This window comes from Hemicordylus capensis, chromosome 3, assembly GCF_027244095.1.
Source record: "Hemicordylus capensis ecotype Gifberg chromosome 3, rHemCap1.1.pri, whole genome shotgun sequence".
Taxonomy (NCBI): domain Eukaryota; kingdom Metazoa; phylum Chordata; class Lepidosauria; order Squamata; family Cordylidae; genus Hemicordylus; species Hemicordylus capensis.
The window spans coordinates 229101718-229124615 of NC_069659.1; the positions used below are offsets into that span (position 1 = coordinate 229101718).

Below are 22898 nucleotides of genomic sequence, written 5' to 3' on the forward strand. Positions count from 1 at the left end.
TCTGGGCCAAATTGGGAGGAGCGGTATAAAAATGCAGTCAATCAATCAATCAATCAATCAATATGTTCAAGCCCAACCAATGTGTGCTGTGGGGAATGGAATGCTCACCTATCATTTCCCTGCACATATCAATCATAAGCACATTATGGAGGCAGCTATAACAAACAACAATATATATAAGGCACCATTGGGTTTGCTTACCTGGTTAGAAATGAGCCTTGCAAGCATATCCATCCTTGATCCTGATTCTGAGATCATTTTTGCTGCATTAATTACATCTGATGTATTCTTCAGTGGTCCTCTGCCCCTTTTGTTTTTTTAAAAATATATATATAATGAGAATTAGGTATATTGCGGTAAATATGAGAACAGACTGAATTCAAATTGTCTCTAAGAATTAAAACAATGCCCTATTTGATCTTTTAAATAGCACACTTCCATGGTTCTATTAGCACAGCAGTGTCCAAACGATATTGTTTATTTATTTAACTGGATAAAGCCAAGCCCATCCCAAGGTCTTGGTATGGCACATAATACATTAATTATCCGCTCTCTGAATACCCAATTCAGTTGTTTGAACAACATCCTATACCAGTTCTCAAAGACACACAGGTGCCATCCTAGTGATTTCACTACAAACATTTCACAAACTACAGTCTTAGCACAGTAAAGTTGCGGAGAACCTGTTAAACGAGGTACATGGCACTGTTAGGTTTTAGCTTCAATAATGCAGGATGTTTTGGTAACTAATTGCAAGAAATGGTCAATAAATCTTTGACCATATGGCATTGCTCAGCCCTGTGGCATGTTATATCCACTAACTTTTGTGATGCCTGGGGTGAGAACAGTTTTCAGGGGTCCCGTATACAAGCTACCGCTGAAGTGAATGGTTTGGTGGGGAGCATTCTTGTAACAGAATCAAACAAGGTCAACTATGCATGTAATAAAACAAATTCAAGGGGACTTACTCCTCAGCAAGTATGCATTGGATCACAGCCTTCGTGACTTCTGTAGCCTCTCTCTTTTTTTTTTTAAAGCAGTAAGTTTGATTCTCTTTTGGAGCATGGACAGGAGCTGCCAAGCACCTAGAGGGTGAGGGAGGCTTTGTGCCACTTTCCACTCACCCACTCCATCCATCTAGTGTAGTTGTGTGTTAGGCACTTGGGGAGCTCTGTCCATGGGCTCCTCCATGCACCACTTGCTGTCACCTCTGCTCCTTCACGTCAGTCTCTTTTTCATGGGGATAGCTGAGAACTATGCTGAAGGATGCCTAGCTTCATGCCTCTGTGTGAGGGATTGAAGCAGCCTTAAGCTGAGCTAAGTGCCAGAACTGCTTCTAAGCTGGCCAAGAGGCATGGAGCATGGCGTTCCTGCCTGGTGGCAAGCTGGGGACCCTTCTGAAAGTCCCCAGTTCTAGGAAGTGCACAGGACTTCTCTGCCTGGCCAGCTTAAAGCTGTAGTGCTCCAGGACTGGACATCAAGCACAGGGCCTCCTTAAGCATGGAGCCCAGGTGGAGTAGCCCTCCTGCAAAAAGAAGCTCAAATTATTCGCGCCACAGAGCCATACTTAAAAACAGAATTGGCCGAATCCAGAATGCAAAGCATCTGCTCAAAATGAATGAAAACCCCTCCAGAAAGCTGTATTTTCAACAAATTTTTAAATAAATGAATGCTCCCAAGGACACATTTAGAGTGAATTTTAAATGAAGCACGAGAGTCTAGATTTAGTCATTTCACTCCTTATTGAGGGGAAAGAGATAATACCTTTATAATTATGTTCTGTTCAAAAGCAAACAATGCAGCTTAGCTGTCATGCCACCAGTCTGTGCAATTATTTCTCAGAAATCACCTCGAATTAAGTTTAGAAATTATTGGCTGGATAATCTCATTTCTGAGGGAACTGGAAGAACAGTTCTGTCATGTTACTGTTATGATTTCATCAGTTCAGTTTAGAATCTTAGGTTGTCCACACATGTTTGGTTTTAGGCTACCAACTTGTTTTGCTGCGCATATTTGGGGCTGCAAAAGAAGCTGTATCTTATGGCTAGAAGTAACTAAGTAAATAAGCACACTAGTTCAGACTTGATCCATAGGTGTGCAAAGAGATTAACTGGGGGTAAAAAGGTTTTTTTAAAAAACGCACTGGCTATATATTTCCAAGGGATCAACTTCATAGTACTGTGGCCTAGGTTACTCTCTGGGCCACTAGGACAGTTCAAATAAATGGAGCTATTGGCCTGATCTTTGCTGTGCTGCAACCAAGAAGACGGCTAGAGAGGGTACATAGGTACAAAGGAACATAGGGAGCTGCCATATACTGAGGCTCTATACATGATTGGTGTGTAGAGCCAAGAGGGGTTTGGCGGGGAGAGTGGGTCAAGCCCACTCTCTTTGCACACGGCGGCTACCCCGCCCTGGGCAGCCAGATCAGCTGCCCACACGATTACCAGCTCTGTCATGGAGCCAGTAGGGGTGGTGGGGGTTGGGAGCCACCCAAACCCCAAAAGTCCCAGGATGCCCCGAGTGAGTGTGCGGGGCATTCTGGGGAGACTCCTGATGCCAGGAGGCTTGTTGCCTCCCGGTCAGGGGTCACCTCGTGAGTCACCGCACTGCGGAGCTGCACTGCGCCAACTCACAATTTTAAAAATAGGGTTAGCAGAGCACTTGTTCCGCTAACCTCATTTAAGGGACAGGCTGCTTTGGCGGGCTAGCTGCCACTGAACTTCCAGGCTTGCTCGCAAACCTGGTGGTTCTCACAATGTGGGGGGGGGGAATGTGCTGGGCTCCCTTAGCCCGGTTTTCCTCCATCGTGTGAATATCCTCAGTGAGTCAGACCATTGGTCTATCTAGCTCAGTATTGTCTTCACAGACTTCTTGGCGGCTTCTCCAAGGTTGCAGGCAGGAATCTCTCTCAGCCCTATCTTGGAGATGCTGCCAGGGAGGGAACTTGGAACCTTCTGCTCTTCCCAGAGTGGCTCCTTCCCCTGAGGGGAATATCTCACTGTGCTCACACATCAAGTCTCCCATTCATGTGCAACCAGGGCAGACCCTGCTTAGCTAATGGGACAAGTCATGCTTGCTACCACAAGACCAGCTCTCCTCTCCTTTTACTGGAGGGTACTGCAACTTGTTCACCCACCCTGGCCCAGGTGACCTGGAGAACCAATAGGGGCCTGGCTGACCATATGTAATTGTTGCTTCAAGCTTGGTTCCTCAGGCTGCCACTTCTGTACTGTGCTTCTTTTCCTGGGCTTCCACCTTTTGGAAGCAGGCATCTGCCTGTCCTTGAGTCTGCAGTTGCTTCTGGCCCCTCTGATCTCTATTTGCTGCTCTGGACATTTATTTCTCTCTGACCATACTCATCTACATCCCTGAAGGGTCCTGATGCTGGGATCCAAAGGGCCTTGTGAACTAAGGGGGTTTTTTTTGCCCTTCATATTCCCACCATATTGGCCTCCATATTCCCACAGAGTCCACTGAAAACCTGCCCCAATATCTGGATAGTCATTTACTGTAATGCAAAGAGTCACTGCCAGAGGGATCTTGGGTTGTGGTGGACAGCTGTCTGAAAGTGTCGACTCAATGTGTGGCAGCTGTGAAAAAGGCCAATTCCATGCTTGGAATCATTAGAATGGAGATTGAAAATAAAACTGTCAATATTACAATGCCCTTATACAAAACTATGGTGGGGCCACATTTGGAGTACTGCATGCAGTTCTGCCTCCTGTGAGGATTCCCTGTTATAGGTAAAGGGGTGGGGGTCCGGGAAATGCTGGGGCGGGGGCAGGCAGGGCAGCAAGAGAGGTAGTAAGGTTCTTACCAGGCTGTGGCAGTGAAGAGTGCTACCGCTTGCTGCCCAGCACAACCCCAAATGCCCAATGCCTTGTTTAAGAAGCTGCCTGCATAGCGGAAGCGGCATGGTTCCGGCTTCCACACGTCCACAGAGGCCGGAACTGTGCCACTGCTGCATGGGCTGCCTCCTAAACCAGGCATCACACGCGCTTGGGGCTGTGCTGGGGGGCAGCATGTGGCAGCGCCCTTCACTGAGGCAGCCTGGTAAGAACCTTACTACCTTTCTCGCTGCCCCATCCGGCTGCCCCTTAGCATTTCCAGGACCTTCTCTCGCCACCCCTGCTCAGCTGCCTGCTCACTGCTGAACCATTTCTCCCAAACCAGGCTTGGTTAGGTTTGATTGCAGACTGGACCACCCCCAGTTTGGTTTGTGGTCGAGCTGCCAAACCAGCCCAGTTCGAGGTGATTCGGTTTGGCAGAAAATGGTTCATGCATACCCCTAATAGCCACCATCCATATCCCTCTAAGAGGAATGTACTTTTAGTACAGTTCTTATATTTCAATACAATTGAAGTTAGGTGAAGTCACATTCTTGGCATTTTAAATCCTTATTCTGTAGTGAGAGAGTTTATTCGGTCACTGACCAGCAAACATTTACAATAAAACAGTACGCATTTTACAAATAATATAACAAAATCTGGCCACACCAGAGATAATGTCATTATCCACATTAGTTAAAAGATAATTTAAATAAAATTAATCAGACCGGCCAGGCAAATTATCTATCATAGGAGATATAAGTCTTGAATAGGGTTCACTATAAAAATCACAATGAAGGATAACATGCGAGGTGGATTCTATAGCCCCCTTACCACAAGGGTAAATTAATAAAGATAGCGGAATTCCCTTGTACCTATCTTCCAGTACTGCTGTGGGAAGAACATTTTAATGCGCTAGAGTGAGAGCTCATATAAATTTAGGGACAAGCACCACATCAAAATACTTAGCAGGTTTAAGATTGATAGCTTGATTCCCTAAGTATAAACCATGCTTGATCCATGCAGCTTCTTGTTGGACTTCTATATCCCAAACACGTTGCTTAACTAACTTCCTGGAATTCTGTAGTGATGAGCACCCATCTGCAGTCACTGTGCTTCACATAACTGGTGTACCATGGGTTTGAACCAGCATAAACTGGCTTTTTCTGGTAGACAGGATAGCCACCTTCACACATAAAGCCAAACCACAGGCTTGTGAACCTGAGGTTAAATCCTGAAACTGGGAATCATCCCACAGACTGTCTTCTAACCCAGGACATGCAACCTCTGGTTTCAAGACAGAAGAGCCCCTCCCTCTCTCTGGCCCACCGAGGCAGCATCCCAGCATGTTCCGTAGAGCTCGTGTCACCAGAAGGCATTAGCACATCAGTAGGGTTGCAGACCTTCAAGGGGGCATGCCCAGTGCAATCGTGCCTTTTTGGCATGGACCACCCACCCTTGGCAGGGAAAGGGCATTTAAACCCTTTTCCTTACAACACTTGCACCACCACCCTCACAAGAGTCCCACGGCCAAAACATTATCACACAAGGACAGTTACTGGTAATGGGGATGGAGTGGGGAGGGACACTATTTCTCTGTTACTCTGGGAAGGGACCATGATGACTTCCTAGGTGTGAATATGTACTGTATATGAGGGCAGGCAAAGGACCCTGGTGTCTGGTCCACTGTGAAAAGGGATGCTCTTCTGATGGCAGAACCGGGAAAGCAGTTCAGGAACCCCCAGCACACTCCTGCCCTTGTGTCATCTTGCCAGAGATTAGCGCTCTCATGAGAAGGCCAGTCCACTGGGGAGGACCAGAGGCCTCATAAGCTTTGGGTCTTTGTAGGACTGCACCTCATGAGCTAGGGCAGGGATTCTCAACGTTGGGTCCTCAGATGTTATTGGACTTCAATTCCCATAATCCCCAACCAAAGGCCACTGGGGCTGGGGATTATGGGAGTTGAAGTCCAATAACATCTGAGGACTCAGCGTTGAGAATCCCTGAGCTAGGGCATCCAACTATGGGGGCCCTGCTGATGTGGGCCCCCCAGCAGTGTTCCCTCTAAGGCATGTTCACAGGTTTTATGATGTCCGCTGAGTAAATTTTAGATCCCACTCAGATTGAATCAGGAAGGCCCCACTCAGAATGCAATCCCAGTGTATCCCAAGATGGTTTTTCTCATGCCACAGAGTGTGTGCTTGCACCCAAGGGAAAAGGCCTGGGCCCTGCTTCCTCTATAAATTTGTACAAAAAATAGAGCAGAGCCACTCAATAATTCCAGGGGCTGCCTTTCAACCCAGACCATGGGTATCACTCCCCTGGCATGTGTTATCTTTGTCAGGAAAAAACTGGATTGCCCAGTTCATGGTGACACCAGGACTACACATGCTCGTGCAAGTACTTCTTCATCACTTGATTTGTGACGACTTCTCCATGAAGTGCCAGTCTAGTAATCTCATCGCCTTTCAGGCATCCCCCAATGTGGCTTTTCCCTGTTGCATGCTTTGAAGCTTGGGTTGTAGCAATGTGGCGTCCCTGTTGCTGGGCAATGGCTGGAGGAGTAAGGAAATAGCAGGGGGTGGGGCAAGTGCTGAGAGGAGGCCAGCAAGAAGTGCGGCAGGCATAGAGTTGACACATTTCTCGGTTGGTCTGAGCTGCCCTCTCTATGGTTTTGGCAGCAACCACAGCACAAAATCCAGGTGACTATGAAATCAAACCTCTGCCTTGCTCACCTCTGGTTTGGCTTTATGTTCAAAGGTGGCCTGTGTTGTACTAATTGCTAAGTCACTGTGTGAACTGGTCATGAAAATGAGGTTAACAAAACGAATCCAAGAAACTTCTGAAAGTTGAGAGTTTATTACAGTCTTCATCTGCACTGGACTTTTAATCTGAAACAGAATCCAAGTCACTATGTGATGACACTGAATGCAATTCTAAAAAAGAAATAATACATTTTCTACTAAGTAGCATTTTTTCCTCAGAAACCTTCAGTTTTGTATTATACATAGATATGCATTTTCCTGGCAGTTTGTTTTTTAAATGTCATTGAAATTGTCATATTGTCAATACAACTCCAAAACTAAAAATATTCTGAACAGATGGATGTCATGTAGGATATTCAATAAAAGAACTATCCTTATTTCTTTATTTCTTTCTTCCATCTAAAACCATAAGTGGGGGGGGGGCAACTTTGATCTGATATATATTGGCATAGAATGCTAGAGGGAAATAGCAAAAGCTGCATTCAATTTAAATCAAGGTCACTTTAGAACAATCTGACATTGTAAAGGCACATTGAAATTGAATCTTAAAGGAATTTTAGAACTTTTAGTGAATAAGAATTATTATACAAACGTCACTTTATATCTGTCTAATTTCAAACAGGTTCAATCTATTTGAAATCTCTCTCTGTTGGTAGAAGGCAACTAATTTTAATGGTGGACAACTCTGAAAAGACAGAAAAAGGTTGATAGCCCTGGAAACCAGCCCCCCTCCATGACTGCTGCTGCTTTTACCCCCCACCCCACTCTTTCCTGCTATTTCTGGCAAGTATATTGAAACGGGAGGAAGTCTACAGACATATGTCTACAGCTTTACAATGCCATTCTACTATTTCTGAGAGCCCAGATGTAAGCTGATTACATATGAGACATTGCTGAGAAACAGAGATAAATGTGACTCAACCACTTCTCAGAAACAGACATGTTGGGAAGCAGACAGAGCAAGAGAAGCATGTCCACATGAAATAGTTGGAAAGGATGACAAACATTGGCAAGATAAAGAGGACTCCTCTTTGACAGGCATGTTAAGGGGCTCCCCTTTCAGTGGCGGCACCGGGGGGGGGAATGAGGGAGGACATAGAAGGGGCAAAGTGCATTTATGGGTGGATGAGTTGTGTCCCACGTATTAGATTTCTGAAAATGAAGTGGGGAGGAGGTGGTGTCAAGGATTGACCTCAACCACCTGAGTCAAACTGTGCCTCAGTATTGACCATGAACATGGGGCTAGGGCTGATGAACCAAGGACCTCCCAAAGCCTCTCCTGAGGCCTTGGAGCAAGGAGACATCACAGAACAGAGCATCACAGACTTGAGTCAAAGGCTACTCATGAGCAATGAAAAGGGTCTCCTGGAGAGGAGGAGTCATAAGCCAGCAGGCTGGCAGCCCCAGCTGTGACAAATGACTAGTTAGGCTCCACTCTCCAAGCCTCAGTTTTATAAGACTCAGAGGCTATTCACACGATTGCAGAAAATCGGGCTAGCCTCCACTAGCCCGATTTTCTGCAATCATAAGAACCACCGGGCTCGACTGCGAGCCCAGAGGTTCTTGAGTTGCTCTTTATATCGGGATGCTAGAGAAGAACTTATTTCCCCTCTGTTACTCAAATTTCCCAGAAGGTGTGAGCTCTTTTATACATATTACTGCCTCACAGATTCAAGCCCCGGGATTACAACTGTAGCTAAATTTTTCTACATTGCAATCAGGCTAAGGGCCCTATTAAGTGCTTAATTGCGAGAGCTGTCTATTGTTTTTAAGTAATTTATTATGAGTGATTGTATTCTGTTTTATTGTGTTTTAGCATTGTTTTATAGATCATTGTATTGAGTATATTTGTTACTCCTATTTCTGCTGGCCAACGGCCGTAATAAAATTGATGATGATGAGTGGGTAACCCGCTCAAGTAGCCTGCCTCTAAAACCGGGTTTGCAGAGCAAGTGCTCCGCAAACCCGGGTTTTTTAAATTGTGAGTAGCCACAGCGTGGCTCCGCGCTGTAGCTACTCATGAGGAGACCCCCGGAGGGGAGGCGAAAAGCCGCCTCTCACCTCCGGGGGTCTCACCAGCATGCCCTGCATACTCACGCTGGGCATGCTGGAGCTTCCGGGGGCCCATCGGCCACCACTCCCCCCAGCCCCCGCCGATCTGGCAACCCAGGGCTCCCACCCTGCTCGTGGGTGGGGACAGCAGGCTTAGCCCACTCTCCCCTCTCACTCTCTCGCAAACCGGGTCTCACTGATTGTGAGACCCAGCTCTCAGTCTAGCCTTCTCACTACTGGAACAACAGCTCTTGCTAATCCTGGTGCTAGTGCTCTTGCTCCTGGACCCAGCTGGTAAAAGGGACCTCAATTCCTCTGCTTCTGTTTACTTACCTGACCAACTACTTGCTCCAGACTCTGCTGCTGCCACCCACTACCTACCTTCCTCACCAGCCCTGATCCAGCCTTTCCTCAGCTATGGCCTTTGATCAACTTTAGCAGTGTGACCTCATCAGCCGACTAGCCCCCTGTTGAACTGTGAGTGAGCACTCCTGGCTGTGTGGAGGCTTTGCCAATGTGCGAGCCAGGGTGGAGGGGTGGGGGGTAGAGCCAAGTGGGCCTCCTTTGAGGTGGCAGTCTCACTGGGTAGGGATGTGCACAGAACCGGCTGGCCTTTCATTCAGTCCGGGGGAGTTCTCAATCTGTTTTTAAAAATTCTACCTTTAGCCTCCCTTTGGGGGGCTTCCTCTAAGCCATGGGGGAGGGGGGTCCGTGAAGGTTTCCCCTGCCCCCGCCGGCCTTGGTCATCACCAACGCGGCCCATTCACCCACTTTTTCAGGCCCACTTGGGCCTCTGTAGACTCATGTGGTGGCCATTTTGTCCAATGCTGCACATGCACAAATGGCCTCTGCGAGGCCTGGCATGGCCCAGGGCCCTTGCAAAGGCCATTTGTGCATGTGCAGCGGCCATGGAACACATCAAATATACCTCAGAATGCAACACAGAAAAAACCTCAAAGCTTATCAAATGTACCATGGAACTCATTATAGACTGTACATTGAAACATACCTCAGTCAGAACTCATCCTAGATAGCCCAGCCCAGAACTTCTCATAGAATGTAACTCAGAATGCATCACAGAACATACTTTGGGACTTATCTCAGGACTCGGCACAGAATGCGCCTCAAAACAGAATGTGCCTCAGAACGTAGCTTGGAAATCATCATAGAACCTAACTCAGAACTTCTCTGGGAACTGATCATAGAATGTCCCTTGAATTATCTTATGACTCATCATAGAACACACCTCAGAACATGCCTCTGAATTTATCTTGGAATTTGCCATAGAACATAGATTGGAACTTATATTAGTTGCCTGGTGAGGTAACAACACTCACCATATGCTCAGTCAAACATTACCAAATTCTCCTTAAACATTGCTGTAACACTAATCACCAGCTTTGACTGTTGTCACCAGCCTACACAGGTAGTGCATTGGAGCATGGAGGACCTAGTCAAATTGTGTTTCCATGGTTGCTATTTTGTAGACCAGTGCAACATCATGCCCTCATTGTGTGAATATCATGGGCCATCTAATCTCATTTTTTGGAGCTCATTGGGAGCTGCCACACCGATAACTATCTCTGTAAACAAAAGGTTCTCTCCCCCAACTTAAATTGAATATGCTTCAGAACTTATCCAGGAATTCATCATAGAACATACCTTAGAACATATCTCAGATCTTATCATAGAATGTACCTTGGAACTTATCATGGACCCTATCAAAGAACATGCCTTGGAACCTATGCTAGAACTCATAGAACTTGCCTCCAAAACTCATAATAGAACATACAGGTGAAACTCGGAAAATTAGAATATCGTGCAAAAGTCCATTAATTTCAATAATGCAAATTAAAAGGTGAAACTGATATATGAGACAGACGCATTACATGCAAAGCGAGATAAGTCAAGCCTTAATTTGTTATAATTGTGATGATCATGGCGCACAGCTCATGAAAACCCCAAATCCACAATCTCAGAAAATTAGAATATTACATGGAACCAATAAGACAAGGATTGAAGAATAGAACAATATCGGACCTCTGAAAAGTATACAGTGTACTGTGCTTGATTGGCCAGCAAACTCGCCTGACCTGACCCCATAGAGAATCTATGGGGCACTGCCGAGAGAAGGATGAGAGACATGAGACCAAACAATGCAGAATTGCTGAAGGTCGCTAATGAAGCATCCTGGTCTTCCATAATACCTCATCAGTGCCACAGGCTGATAGCACCCATGCCACGCCGCATTGAGGCAGTAATTGCTGCAAAAGGGGCCCAAACCAAGTACTGAATACATATGCATGCTTATACTTTTCAGAGGTCCGATATTGTTCTATTCTTCAATCCTTGTCTTCTTGGTTCCATGTAATATTCTAATTTTCTGAGATTGTGGATTTGGGGTTTTCATGAGCTGTGCGCCATGATCATCACAATTATAACAAATTAAGGCTTGACTTATCTCGCTTTGCATGTAATGCGTCTGTCTCATATATCAGTTTCACCTTTTAATTTGCATTACTGAAATTAATGGACTTTTGCACGATATTCTAATTTTCCGAGTTTCACCTGTATATTGGAACTCATCTTGAAACTTATTTAGGAATAATTTATTTAGGAATTCATCATAAAATTTATCTCAGAACTTATCAAATGAAGTATGGAACCTACTCAGAACCTATCATAGAACGTACTTTGGAATGTACCTCTTTCACAGCTGCCACCACTGCTATACACAACAATGTTCTCACTTACTGCCAACCTAACTTCACTGCCCTAAGTCTTCCTTCCCTGCTGCTTCACCCAACATGATTTGTAGAAGATGTTGCCTCCAACTTTCTGAAGTGCTGAGAAGAATGAATCTGCATTTGTGCAAGGAAGGTGGGGAAGCATTTGGCACCCTGCTTCAGGCACCAAAGTTTATTGTACCACTACTTCATGGTGGCAGGTGATGGCATTAATTTCTTTTTTCATTGCTTTTGCTGCTGCAGTGGCGGCAGCAGGAACAGAATTTTAGCCAATGGACAGTACACCCATTAGTACCTTCAGTTTCCTTCCCACATTGCCCAGTGACTGACATAACATCACTGAACCTGCCAATTGTGATCAGGGAAACATAACTACAGAGGACAGTGTGAAGCAGGCAAAAAAGACCCTAAAACCCAGCCGTTTCTACAGAAGCCCCCCCCCCCCCCATCCTACCTGGCTCCCAAAAGGATGACCTGTCCTGTGATCCCAAAAGGATCACAGTGTGCTCCAGGACAGGGGGAGGGATACCACTCAAGAACCAGTGGATATCTGGGCAGATACACAGCCCAAGAGTTTTCATGTTCCGCCCACTCAGACTCACCAAGCAATTGGAAACCACTCCAGTCTTGTGCTTACATTGCGTGGAGCAAATCTCTTGCATCTGAGACCAGCTCAAGGAAGTGACAACACTATTCCATTGACATCAATGGGACTTAACTGTCTAACTTTGGTTAGATGATGCTCCAGTTAGTGACTTCTATAACTGTAAAGCAGGACTTTGAAATATGGAGATAGAAATTAAATCTTCAGGGATTGGGGGCACAACTTCCCCAGCATTTCTCCCATTCATTTCGACCCCCATTGAAATGAACGGGAGTTGCAAAGGAACACAAAAAGTGGCCATTATGTTATGTCAGTCTTTGTGAGAGTTTATATTAATTTCATGTATATGAGTTTAGCATTACAATCCAAGTGCAATCACATTTTGAACTGAATTCAAATTATTTGAAGATGTCATGGTGGGAAAATAGCTCTTTATCTCAAAGGCAGCAAAACAGAAAATCAGTTTATGTTAATCTGAGTTCCCTGAAGTGCCAAAAACACCTTTTGAAAACAATGAAAAACAAAGAATCTCAATTTGATATTAAAAAAAATTATTAGGAACAAATAAATTGTTTTTCTAATTCTTCAACATGAGTGAAAGATAGCAATTCAAGGCCTGCAAAGAATCACTTACAAACTCATACTGTGAAACTAGAGATCTCTGACAAGTAGGGATTCCTCTAAGTGGCAGTTCTGAAACAGAACATTTATTCAGAAAGATGAGGTGAAATTATCTGGATAAAATTATACACCTAAACAAATGTAATTGAGCTATCAGCATGTTTATGGTTTATGATCTAAACAGCTGACCTGCCTTTTTTCAAAAATCGGATTGCTTATAATCTTGTTAATCAGATGACTGCAACAATTTCAAGGAATTGTTAATAGAGAAGTCTTTTGCTTTTAAATCTTTCTTGCTAACAAAATTAAATGGTGAGTATTTTTCCCTGAGACAATGCTTGACAGCAGAGATACTAGTGACCTGACCAGCCAGTTTGCCAGATGATTCCATTCCATACCCTCCAACCTTTTACAAATGGAAACAGGGATAGTCCTGTCAATATATAGTGAGAGGGACCTGAACAATTTGGATTACATGTATTGTACAAGCAAAAAGCAAATACTAATTATTAATATTTATTTATTTATTGAATTTGTTTTATTTTTATTTATTTATTTAACATAATTTTATACCGCCCAAAACTCACATCTCTGGGTGGTTCACAACAAAGCAAACAAAACAGAAAAAGATTAAAACACCAGTTAAAACAAACGGCAGCAAAAATATACTGCCTAGTATAAAAGTAATAATAATAACAATAATAATAATAATGAATTAATAATGTGCACAAAGAGCAGAGTTCCAAATGACCAAGTCCAAATGTGCATATTTGAGTAGCTCCAAAATGACCCAGGCAAATGAGTCAGACTACAAGCTAAAAATATAATTGACTTACACACAGTGAGGTGAGTCTCGCGATTGGTGAGACTCACCAAAATGAGGTTTTCAGGGAGAGCAGGTTCAGCCTGCTCTCCCCGCAGATGAGCACGGCTGCAGCCCTGGGCAGCCGGATCGGCCACCCAAACGACTGTCAGCTCCGTCACGGAGCCAGCGGGAGCTGCGGGGATCGGGGGCCACGTGGCCCCCGGAAGTTCCAGGATGCCCCGCACAAGCGTGCAAGGCATGCTGGAGAGACCCCTGAGTTCGGGAAGCTGTTTGCAGCCTCCCGGCTGGGGTCTTCTCATATGTTGCTGCACTGCGGAACTGTGCCGCAGCAATACACGACCACAAAATCCAGGTTAGCAGAGTGCTTGCTCTGTTAATCTGGGCTAAGGGGAGGGGTAGGTAAGCGGGTGACCCGCTTTGGGGAAACTGGGCTCGCCTGTGAGCCCAGTGGTTCCCATGATCCATGGACAGCGGGCTAAACTCCCTTTCCACTGATCATATATTGTAGTTGAATTAAGCAGGTGTGTCATTTAGAATATATTACAGAATTAATTTACTGTATCCGTTTTGAGAGATACTGAGGATGAGAAATATCTGCAAAACATCATTGCATGTATTGATAGTGATATCATCATTGAGCATTATTTGAGGCTATTTACAAATTCACTGGAGAGGTGTTTAGGCTGGAACTATAAGTACTAATAAGAGTGTTCTGTTTCTTGATAGTTACTTATACTTGCCACCAAAATATTTGGCGTACATTGTTCCAAACTCAAAAGCAATCCTGGAAAATGAAATTACTGCTGTCTTTTTAAGCAAGAACATGCATCTGGATGAGAAGATGGTTGTTTTGTATAATCGATTATAAGTCTTCACAGATGTTACCAGAGATATTGTTTTGCTGGAAGCTGCAAATAAAGGGGCTGACTTGGCATTTCACCTTTGCATATATATCCCAGCAAACAGCCTTGAGACTGGACTTTTGTAATGCACTCTATGTTGGGCTGCCTTTGTATGTAGTCCGGAAACTTCAGTTGGTTCAGAATGCGGCAGCCAGGTTGGTCTCTGGGTCATCTCGGAGAGACCATGTTACTGCTTTATTGATGGAGTTACACTGGCTGCCAATAGGTTTCCGGACGAAATACAAAGTGCCAGTTATGCCTTAAATGGCTTAAATGTCTTAAGCCTTAAATGGCTTAGGCCCTGGGTATCTAAAAGAGTGTCTTCTTCATTACAAGCCCCACCGCCCACTGAGGTCATCTGAGAAGATCCGTCTCCAGTTACCGCAGACTTGTTTGGTGGCTACACAGAAACGGGCCTTCTCGGTCGCTGCTCCGAGATTGTGGAATGCGCTCCCTGCTGAGATACGATCCTCCTCATCTCTGGCAATTTTCAAAAAACACCTGAAAACCCATCTCTTCACCCAAGCTTACTCAGTATCCTAAATTTTGGGGGGTTTAAAATCTGGTTTATTTTGAAATTTAAAACCTGATTTCGGGGTTTTTAATTACTGTAATGGTTTAATTGTTGTTTTAAAATGTTTTTAAATTGTTAGTTGTTATATTGTTTTTAATTTGTTTTAGCTCTTTATTGTTTTTAGTGGTTTGTTTTAACTGTAAACCGCCCTGAGCCATTTTGGAAGGGCAGTATATAAAATAAATAAACAAACAAACAAACAAACAAACAAACAAATAAATAAATAAATAATATATGCATGCCTATTTAAAATAGCACTTCAGATATGCTTTGGGGTCCTTAAGAATGCACTGGAGAAGTTTCTTGTTGGGAACACAAGTTATTTTCAAGTGACAGGCAATCTCTTTTTAGAGAGGGAGAAAGCCAGTCTTAACATTTATGGATTTCAAGTTCTTGCTTTCTCTGGACACAGAAAAATACAAACTTCTACTGACATTTAAGGCTGCAGTCTTATTTAGCAGTAAGCCCCATTGAACTTAGACCTTATTTCCAAGTAAACATACATAGGACCAGGCTGCTATAATATGCAGTCTTAATGGGATCTCAAGGATGCCCAGATTTTTTTGTTCCAAAATGAAGACTTGATCATTACTGGGCTGACAGTGCCTGGGATCATAATAATTAATGTTGTCTGACTGATAAATAATTTGAGAAGCGAGCAATTTAACTGCAGAGCTCATGTAGAAACAGGACCTAAGACAGAAGTTTGCGATCACAGGCTCCAGTTGCCCCACCTAAGAGGCAATGAAACCAGGGGCGTCTCTAGGGAAAATAGTGCCTAGGGCAAGCACTGAAATCGTGCCCCCCCCCAAACATCTGACGGTGACACCCGTCTTTCAGATAACTTTACCATAATATCAGCTCAAATACAAGTATTTATTTTACTTTACACTTTTTATATCCCGCACTTCCTCCTCCTCCAAGTAGCCCAGAGAGGTGTAAAAGGGAGGGGGGAGGAAAGGTTGTGCCATCAAGTCGGTGTCAACTCCTGGCGACCGCAGAGCCCTGTGGTTTTCTTGGTAGAATACAGGAGTGGTTTACCATTGCCTTCTCCCGTGCAGTATGAGATGATGCCTTTCAGCATCTTCCTATATTGACTATTTGTTCAGAATTGAGTAATGAAGTGCAACTTTACTAAAACCAGTAACTAGACGATACATTATAATAGATATGCAAAAGGAAAGACATGGAATCTGGACTTGATAGTACTACTCCACAGGCATGAAATTTTAAAACTGTTCAGATAAGAAGAAAATATTTAAAGTAGCTGAAAACAAATGGACTGCTTGTACTCAAGTTCTTACCAACAGGAGAGCTACAGGGTGTTTTACCATTGTTTTATTGACGTGTTGAGTATGTTTGTTGCTGCTATTTTTGCTGGCCAATGGCCGTAATAAAACTGATGATGAGAGCTACAGGGATTGGCAAAATAAAACACCATTATCAGATGAGCCAGACCTAGTACTTCAAAAAAGGGGTCATTCAGAATTGAATAATGGACAATTCTGCAATGGATCATTGGTCAAATAATATGTTTACATACAAAAGGCACCAGATTCAAATGCTGCCTCAGTCACAAAGCTCATTGAGTAGTATTAGAGAAGTCAAATTGTGAAAAATAAGCTCTCAGTCTGACCAGCTGAAGTCACTTTCCTCTTTTTCTCCCCCACCACCTGTTTTTAAGCAGATTTTGCTTGTATTTTAAAGTTATAAGTTTAGCTTGCTCAGGCTCTCTGGAGATTGAGGCCATGCCCCCTTTGACATCACATGCAAAGGGAGCGTGGCCTCAAGCTCCAAAGAGCCTGAGCAAGCTGTTTGGAGTCATTTCAGGCAGGGCTTCCTGCCTGAAAGGATCTATTCTTCCTTTCTCTCCCTCTCTGGAGGGAGAGAAAGGGGAATAGATGCGTTCAAGCAGCAAACACTGCCTGAAATAAACGGCAAGTGCTCGCTGGGTGGGGGGGCGCAGGGCACCTCTCTGACAGCAGTTGGGGTGGGGGGCAGGGCATGGCAGGCACTTTATGCCCCCCCTGCAATGGCGCCTAGGGCACGTGCCCTGCCTGCCCTACCCTCGTTATTCCCCTGAATGAAACAGGGGTTTTTAAGAGGGCAAAACTCAAGTAACGCTTACTTTAAAATTATGTTAGTCAATTTTTCAGATAAAGGGCAGTATGGCAAAGCTGCCCTTATATTTTTGCCATAGTAAGCACGGATGCATTTAACTTCCTGTTTCTGCTACAAATTCCAAGCAGTCAAGAACACTGCTTTTTCTATTATCCTATGTAAAGTTTGTACTAATCACTTCCGAAAGTTCAGAGTTGTGCTAATCACTTCTCCATTTCAGAGTTGGTGACCACTTCCAGTTCGCATTTCACAGATGATACTGTAAAATTAACAGTTCAAATCAAGCCTATCTGTGAGAAGATAAAAGGGAGAACTGTAACCTTTCCCTCACTTTCCAGCCTCTGGCAAGGGCAGATTCCATTTCATTGGGGGTGCAGAAAGCCACAGAGTTTTCTCTGATTGACACTAATCAATTTCACTTTGGTTATTGTATTATGTAAAACAGAAAGAAAATGAAATCGAGTTCTAGACAGCATTGCCTAAGCGCTGCCTTCCACAAAGCTGGAATGCAAAACTATGTAGCCATTTTAGCCAGAGGGGATAGGGTTGAGCAAGAATTGCAATGACTGGTATCCTTGCTAGCTAACTGGCAATTCAAATAGAGGCAGCACTATGATGCAAACAAAGTAATCCTGCCACAGAGTTTTGTTTGATATTTCCACAACTTGGCAGTAATCCATTGGGGCATGAGCAGGGGACACTGTGAACACTTACTTACACAGGAACATAGGAAGCTGCCAAATACTGAGTCAGACCATTAGTCTATCTAACTCAGTATTGTCTTCACAGAATGGCAGCAAAGCTTGCAGGCAGGAATCTCTCTCAGCCCTATCTTGGAGAAGCCACGGAAGGAACTTTAAACTTTCTGCTCTTCCCAGAGTGACTCCATCCCTTAAGGGAAATCTCTTACACTGCTCACACATCAAGTCTCCCATTCATATGCAACCAGGGCAGACCCTGCTTAGCTAAGGGGACAAGTCATGCTTGCTACCACAAGACCAGCTCTCCTCCACTTCATGGGTCTTTTGCTTTCAGCTCCTGTCTTTTTTGTGCAGAGTACCTGGAGATGTCCCAAATCACACCCTCATTCAAAGTGTATCATTTTGTCTGTCTTTCATCCATTTCTCCTTAGTTTTACCTAGGTGGTGTTTTGTTTTTCGGTGTGAGGGTTTTCTCTTTTCACATTTTTATTTCCATTTAATGTTCTCCATATCTCACTCTAGGCCCATTCACACATTATGTTGAATACTTGTACAATGAGTATAAATTATACACAAGTACAGATCTGTACACAGGGACAGTCATTCACATGTTATTTATTTAGTATATTTATATACTGCCCAAAACTAATGTCTCGGGGCAGTTTACACTACAACAACACAGATTAAAACAAAGCTAAAACATTAAAACCACTTTAAAAATGGTACATTCTACAAGTCTAATTAAAAGCTTGGGTGAATAAATGTGTTTTGCTGAACACAGGTACAGAAGTACATTTTATATCTATACCTTGCATTTGAAGGTCCTGTATCCAGGTCCACTTTTAAAACAAACACAAGTACTATCATTCACACATACATGTATGAGTGTACAGGCACCTGTACACTTGTACAGTATAATGTCTGAATTGGGCTTCTATGCATTTGAGTATTCACCAATTCTTATTCTTTTTGCCCTAAAAGTAGGTGTTCCTGGTTTACCTTCCATTGCTGGGGTTCCCCAAGCTGTGAAGGACACAGGACACTGACCAAATTCAGGATGAGCACTGTCTGCCACTCCTGCAACCTAATGGCGCAGTGGGGAATTAACCTGCCTAGAGAGCATGAAGCTGTAGGTTTGAATCTCCACTGGTGTATTTCTCAGAATATGGGAAACTCCTATATTGAGCAGCAGTGAGATAGGAAGGTGCTGAAAGGCATCATCTCATACTGCACAGGAGAAGGCAATGGTAAACTCCTCCTGTATTCTACCAAGAAAACCACGTGGCTCTGTGGTCACCAGGAGTTGACACCGACTCAATGGCACAATCTTTCCTTTTCCCCTACTGCTACTCCTGCCCACATATTTACTGAAAACATTCTCGCAACCTTTCAAAAAAAGGAATGCCCAAGCTAGCTTACAAGATAGAATGAAACATAATAAAGCAATATACTATAAAATACATCCCCTCTTTCTGCTCCCATCTCTTTGTGTCCAAATCCTGGTTGCCTCCCCAAGTCTTCCTCTCTGCTTTCTTCTCCCCTCTCATATACTACAACTGCTCTGCCCACAAGCCATCGGGGTGATTCACATGATCGCCTCAGACGGGCAGGGAGTTCATGAGGGGAAGGCTGCTTTCACCTCCCCCCAGACGACCAAGCAGATCCTCTTCAGCACACCTCCCACATGGGCAGCCCTACTCTGTACAGTTCTGGGAAGCACAGAGCAGTGGGGAGCGTTCCAGGGCTGGAACATGTTCTGGCCTCTGGGCATCCCTCAATGCAACATGCAGAATGCACGTTGCATTGGGGATTCCCCCTTAAGACAGGTGCTCTATGCACCTGTCTCTGTGACTCCTCATCGCACAATACCCGGTAGCTGGGTTAAGGGTGAAAGAGCACCCTTAACCTCGCCTAAAAGCTGGGTTTGTTAAGGGCGTTAGGTGGACAGGGAGCAGAGGAATCCGTGAAGATCCTGCCTCTTCTCACAAACACCTCTTCTCACAACCAAGCTGGTTGTGAGAAGAGGTGGGATCTTTGCAGGGCAGCCCAGGCAGGGTTGGGCTGGTCATGAGAACAGCTTCACAATCTGGCCTTCCTCTTAATCTGCCTCCCTAAAAGATAGTGGAAGCTGAAGCCATGATAATGCCTGCGGCCACATGCTGCCGCCACCTGGTTTTCGTTTCTCTGTGAGGCACAAACACCTCACTGAATCTGGGGTGTCATGCCAGTGCCTCTTCATCTGCCTACCTGAAGCTTTCCACCTTATCTCTCAAACTTTATTTAGCAGGGGGAAAGTAAATGGCCCTATCCACCCCCAGCACAGTACCTCCACTGACTGTTGCTAGTATATTTCTCATGTTTCTTTTTAGATTGTGAGCCCTTTGGGAACAGGGATCTATCTTATTAATTTTTAATTCTCTGTGTAAACCACCCTGAGCCATTTTTGGAAGGGCGGTATAGAAATAAAATATATACGTACATAAAACTAACCAGTTTTCACAGAGACTCTGCAAGTTGCCACCCTTTTAGATTATCCAAGGAACTGCCAATAGATGTGTGCCTCTTTCCATGACCTCTATCCCTTTTGGTGCTGGTCCACTTTGGAATACTCACTGTAAGGAGAAGCCCTGTTGTAACTCTAGTGTCAGTTTACCAAGACTCACAATGCAGAAATTTCTCCTTGGGAGCAATCCTGAAATTCCAGAGAGAATTTCTGCTTTGGAGAATTTTCTTTACATCCTCTTCTCCTTGTCTGCTGTTTCTCTGCCCACATGCTGCTACCCATTTGAATGAGACACTAATTGTCACTGTGCCCACCTCAATAGGAGAATGAGGGACCACATCCACATGCTCCACTTCTACCTTCCTCAGTGTATGAGAGAGATAATGTGCCTCATGCAACTGATGCTGCCTGCCTGAAGGCCAGAGCTGGCCACTGTGACATCAGGCTGATGCAGCTGTGGGCATTATGGTGGGCAGGGTGTTATCAATATGCTGATGATACCCAGATCTATTTCTCCATATCAACTTCATCAGGAAATGGCATAACCTCCCTAAATGCCTGCCTGCAGGCAGTAATGGGATGTATTAGGGACAACAAACTGAAGTTGAATCCAAATAAGATGGAGGTCCTGGCTGTGGGGCAGTGGTTCCCAACCTGGATTCCTCCAGATGTTGGTGAACTACAACTCCCAGCATCCACAGCCACAATAAATTTTAGCTGGGGAATGATGGGAGTTGTAGTTCAGCAACATCTGGAGGAACCCAGGTTGGGAACCACTGCTGTGGGGGATCAGGACCCAAGAGATGGTTTAGATCTGCCTGTTCTAGATTGGGTTACACTCCCCCTGAAACATCAATGTAGTACATAGTACGTCACATGGGAGTGCTCCTGGACTCAAAACTCACTCCGTTTTCTCAGGTTGATGCAGTGGCCAGGAACGCTTTTTATCAGCTATGGCTGATATATCAGTGATGTCCATTTCTGGAGGTAAAAGACCTTAAAACAATGGTAACCTCTAGGCTTGACTACTGTAATGCACTCTATGTGGAGCTGCCTTTGTACGTAGTCTGGAAACTACACTTGGTACAGAATGAGACAGCCAAACTGGTCTCTGGGACAACCCGAAGGGACCATATATCACTGATGTTAAAATAATTGCAAATGATGCTGATATGTTTCCAAGAGAAATACAAGTGCTGGTTATTACTATAAAGCCCTCAATGGCTAGAGTCCAGGGTACTTAAGAGAGTGCCTTGAAATCTGTTGCCTATCAAAATCATCTGGAGAGGTCATGGTTGCTGCTGGCTCATTTCGTGGTGACTTGGGACTGGGCCTTTTCTGTGGCTGCCCCAGGGCTTTGGAGTATGCACCCCGGTTGAAATAAGAGTTTCTCCTTCTCTGTTTATTTTTAGGAAGACCCTCAAGATGCACCTGTTTTCTCAGGCTTTTAACTGAATTTACTTTTAAACTATTTAACTTGTTTTTCTCTTGTGAGATTGTTTTTATTTGTCTTGTGGATTTTAACTGTTTTTGTTCTTTGTTGCGTATTAACTTTGGACACTGCCTAGATGCATATCAGGTGGTATAAAAATATGATGAACTAAATCAATAAATTATGCTTTCATGGTAATATTGTCCACCTGGCTTTATACATTAAGAGCACATCTATACCAAAGGAGAGTCTTCCAGCTGCTCCAAAAGGTATTTCATTTTACGCTTCTGGAGTTTCTAAGGTGAGGAATTTTCTCTCTAGAATCAGGCCTGCTCAATTTAGGCCCCCCATCTGTTTTTGGACTACAACTCCCATAATCCCCAGCCACAGAGACCAATAGCAGGGATTATGGGAGTTGTAGGCCAACATCTGCAGGAGGGCCAAAGTTGAGCAGCACTGTTGTAGATGAATTGTTGCATAGATTAGATAGGCCTGTTCAACTTTGGCCCCCCAGCTGTTATTCTACTACAATTCCCATAATCCCCAGCCACAGAGGCCAATAGCAAGGGATTATGGGAATTGTAGGCCAACATCTGCAAGAGGGCCGAAGTTGAGCAGCCTTGGATTAGGAACATAGTCAAGAAGGTCCTTCTTGTATTTTAGAGATCATGCTGGGGCCGGGCGTGGTGGAGTGATCTGAGCAATCTATTTTGTTTCAAAGCAAGAGCTGCTAATTGATTTAATCAATTGATTAATAATCTGCCTTTTGCCCAATTAATCAGCTGATTGAATTTAAATAATTTGGCATATTCTCAAAACTCCAGTTTAAGTGCTTTTTGAGAGAGGATGGAAGTGTTAGAGAATTTAGAACTGAAGATCAAATGAAATCAAATTTATTATTACAGTCCATGACCAAGAAAGCAAGGAACAAAAACCATACAATACAGTAAAAATATACAACATCAAAAGAATAAATTAGATAAACTGAGTTACAAAGATAGCAAGGTCATACACAGCTAGGTTTATCTTGTCTCATTTTACATGCCGTCGCACAAAATCTTGCAATCCTCTCTGTAACCTCCGTGTGGCAATCCATTAAAAAAATAAGAAACACAATAATCATCAGAATAACCTGGTTTATCTTTTAAAAGAGTTTCTATCCATCTAGGGTGAATAGTCCTATAAAAAGCAGAGTGTAAAAGTACGTGCACTTCCGACTC

At 44.1% G+C, this 22898-nt stretch overlaps 1 protein-coding gene across 13 annotated transcripts in view; it reads right to left on the minus strand.

The window, feature by feature from the left end:
- The window catches only part of CTNNA3 (catenin alpha 3), a 1115062-nt gene that overhangs the window by 36152 nt on the left and 1056012 nt on the right, over positions 1-22898 (minus strand). For all 13 annotated transcript variants that reach the window (XM_053307737.1, XM_053307736.1, XM_053307734.1 and 10 more), the window contains one exon: positions 202-307. In XM_053307737.1, the coding sequence (XP_053163712.1) occupies positions 202-307 (106 nt within the window). The remainder of the gene's footprint in view (positions 1-201; positions 308-22898) is intronic.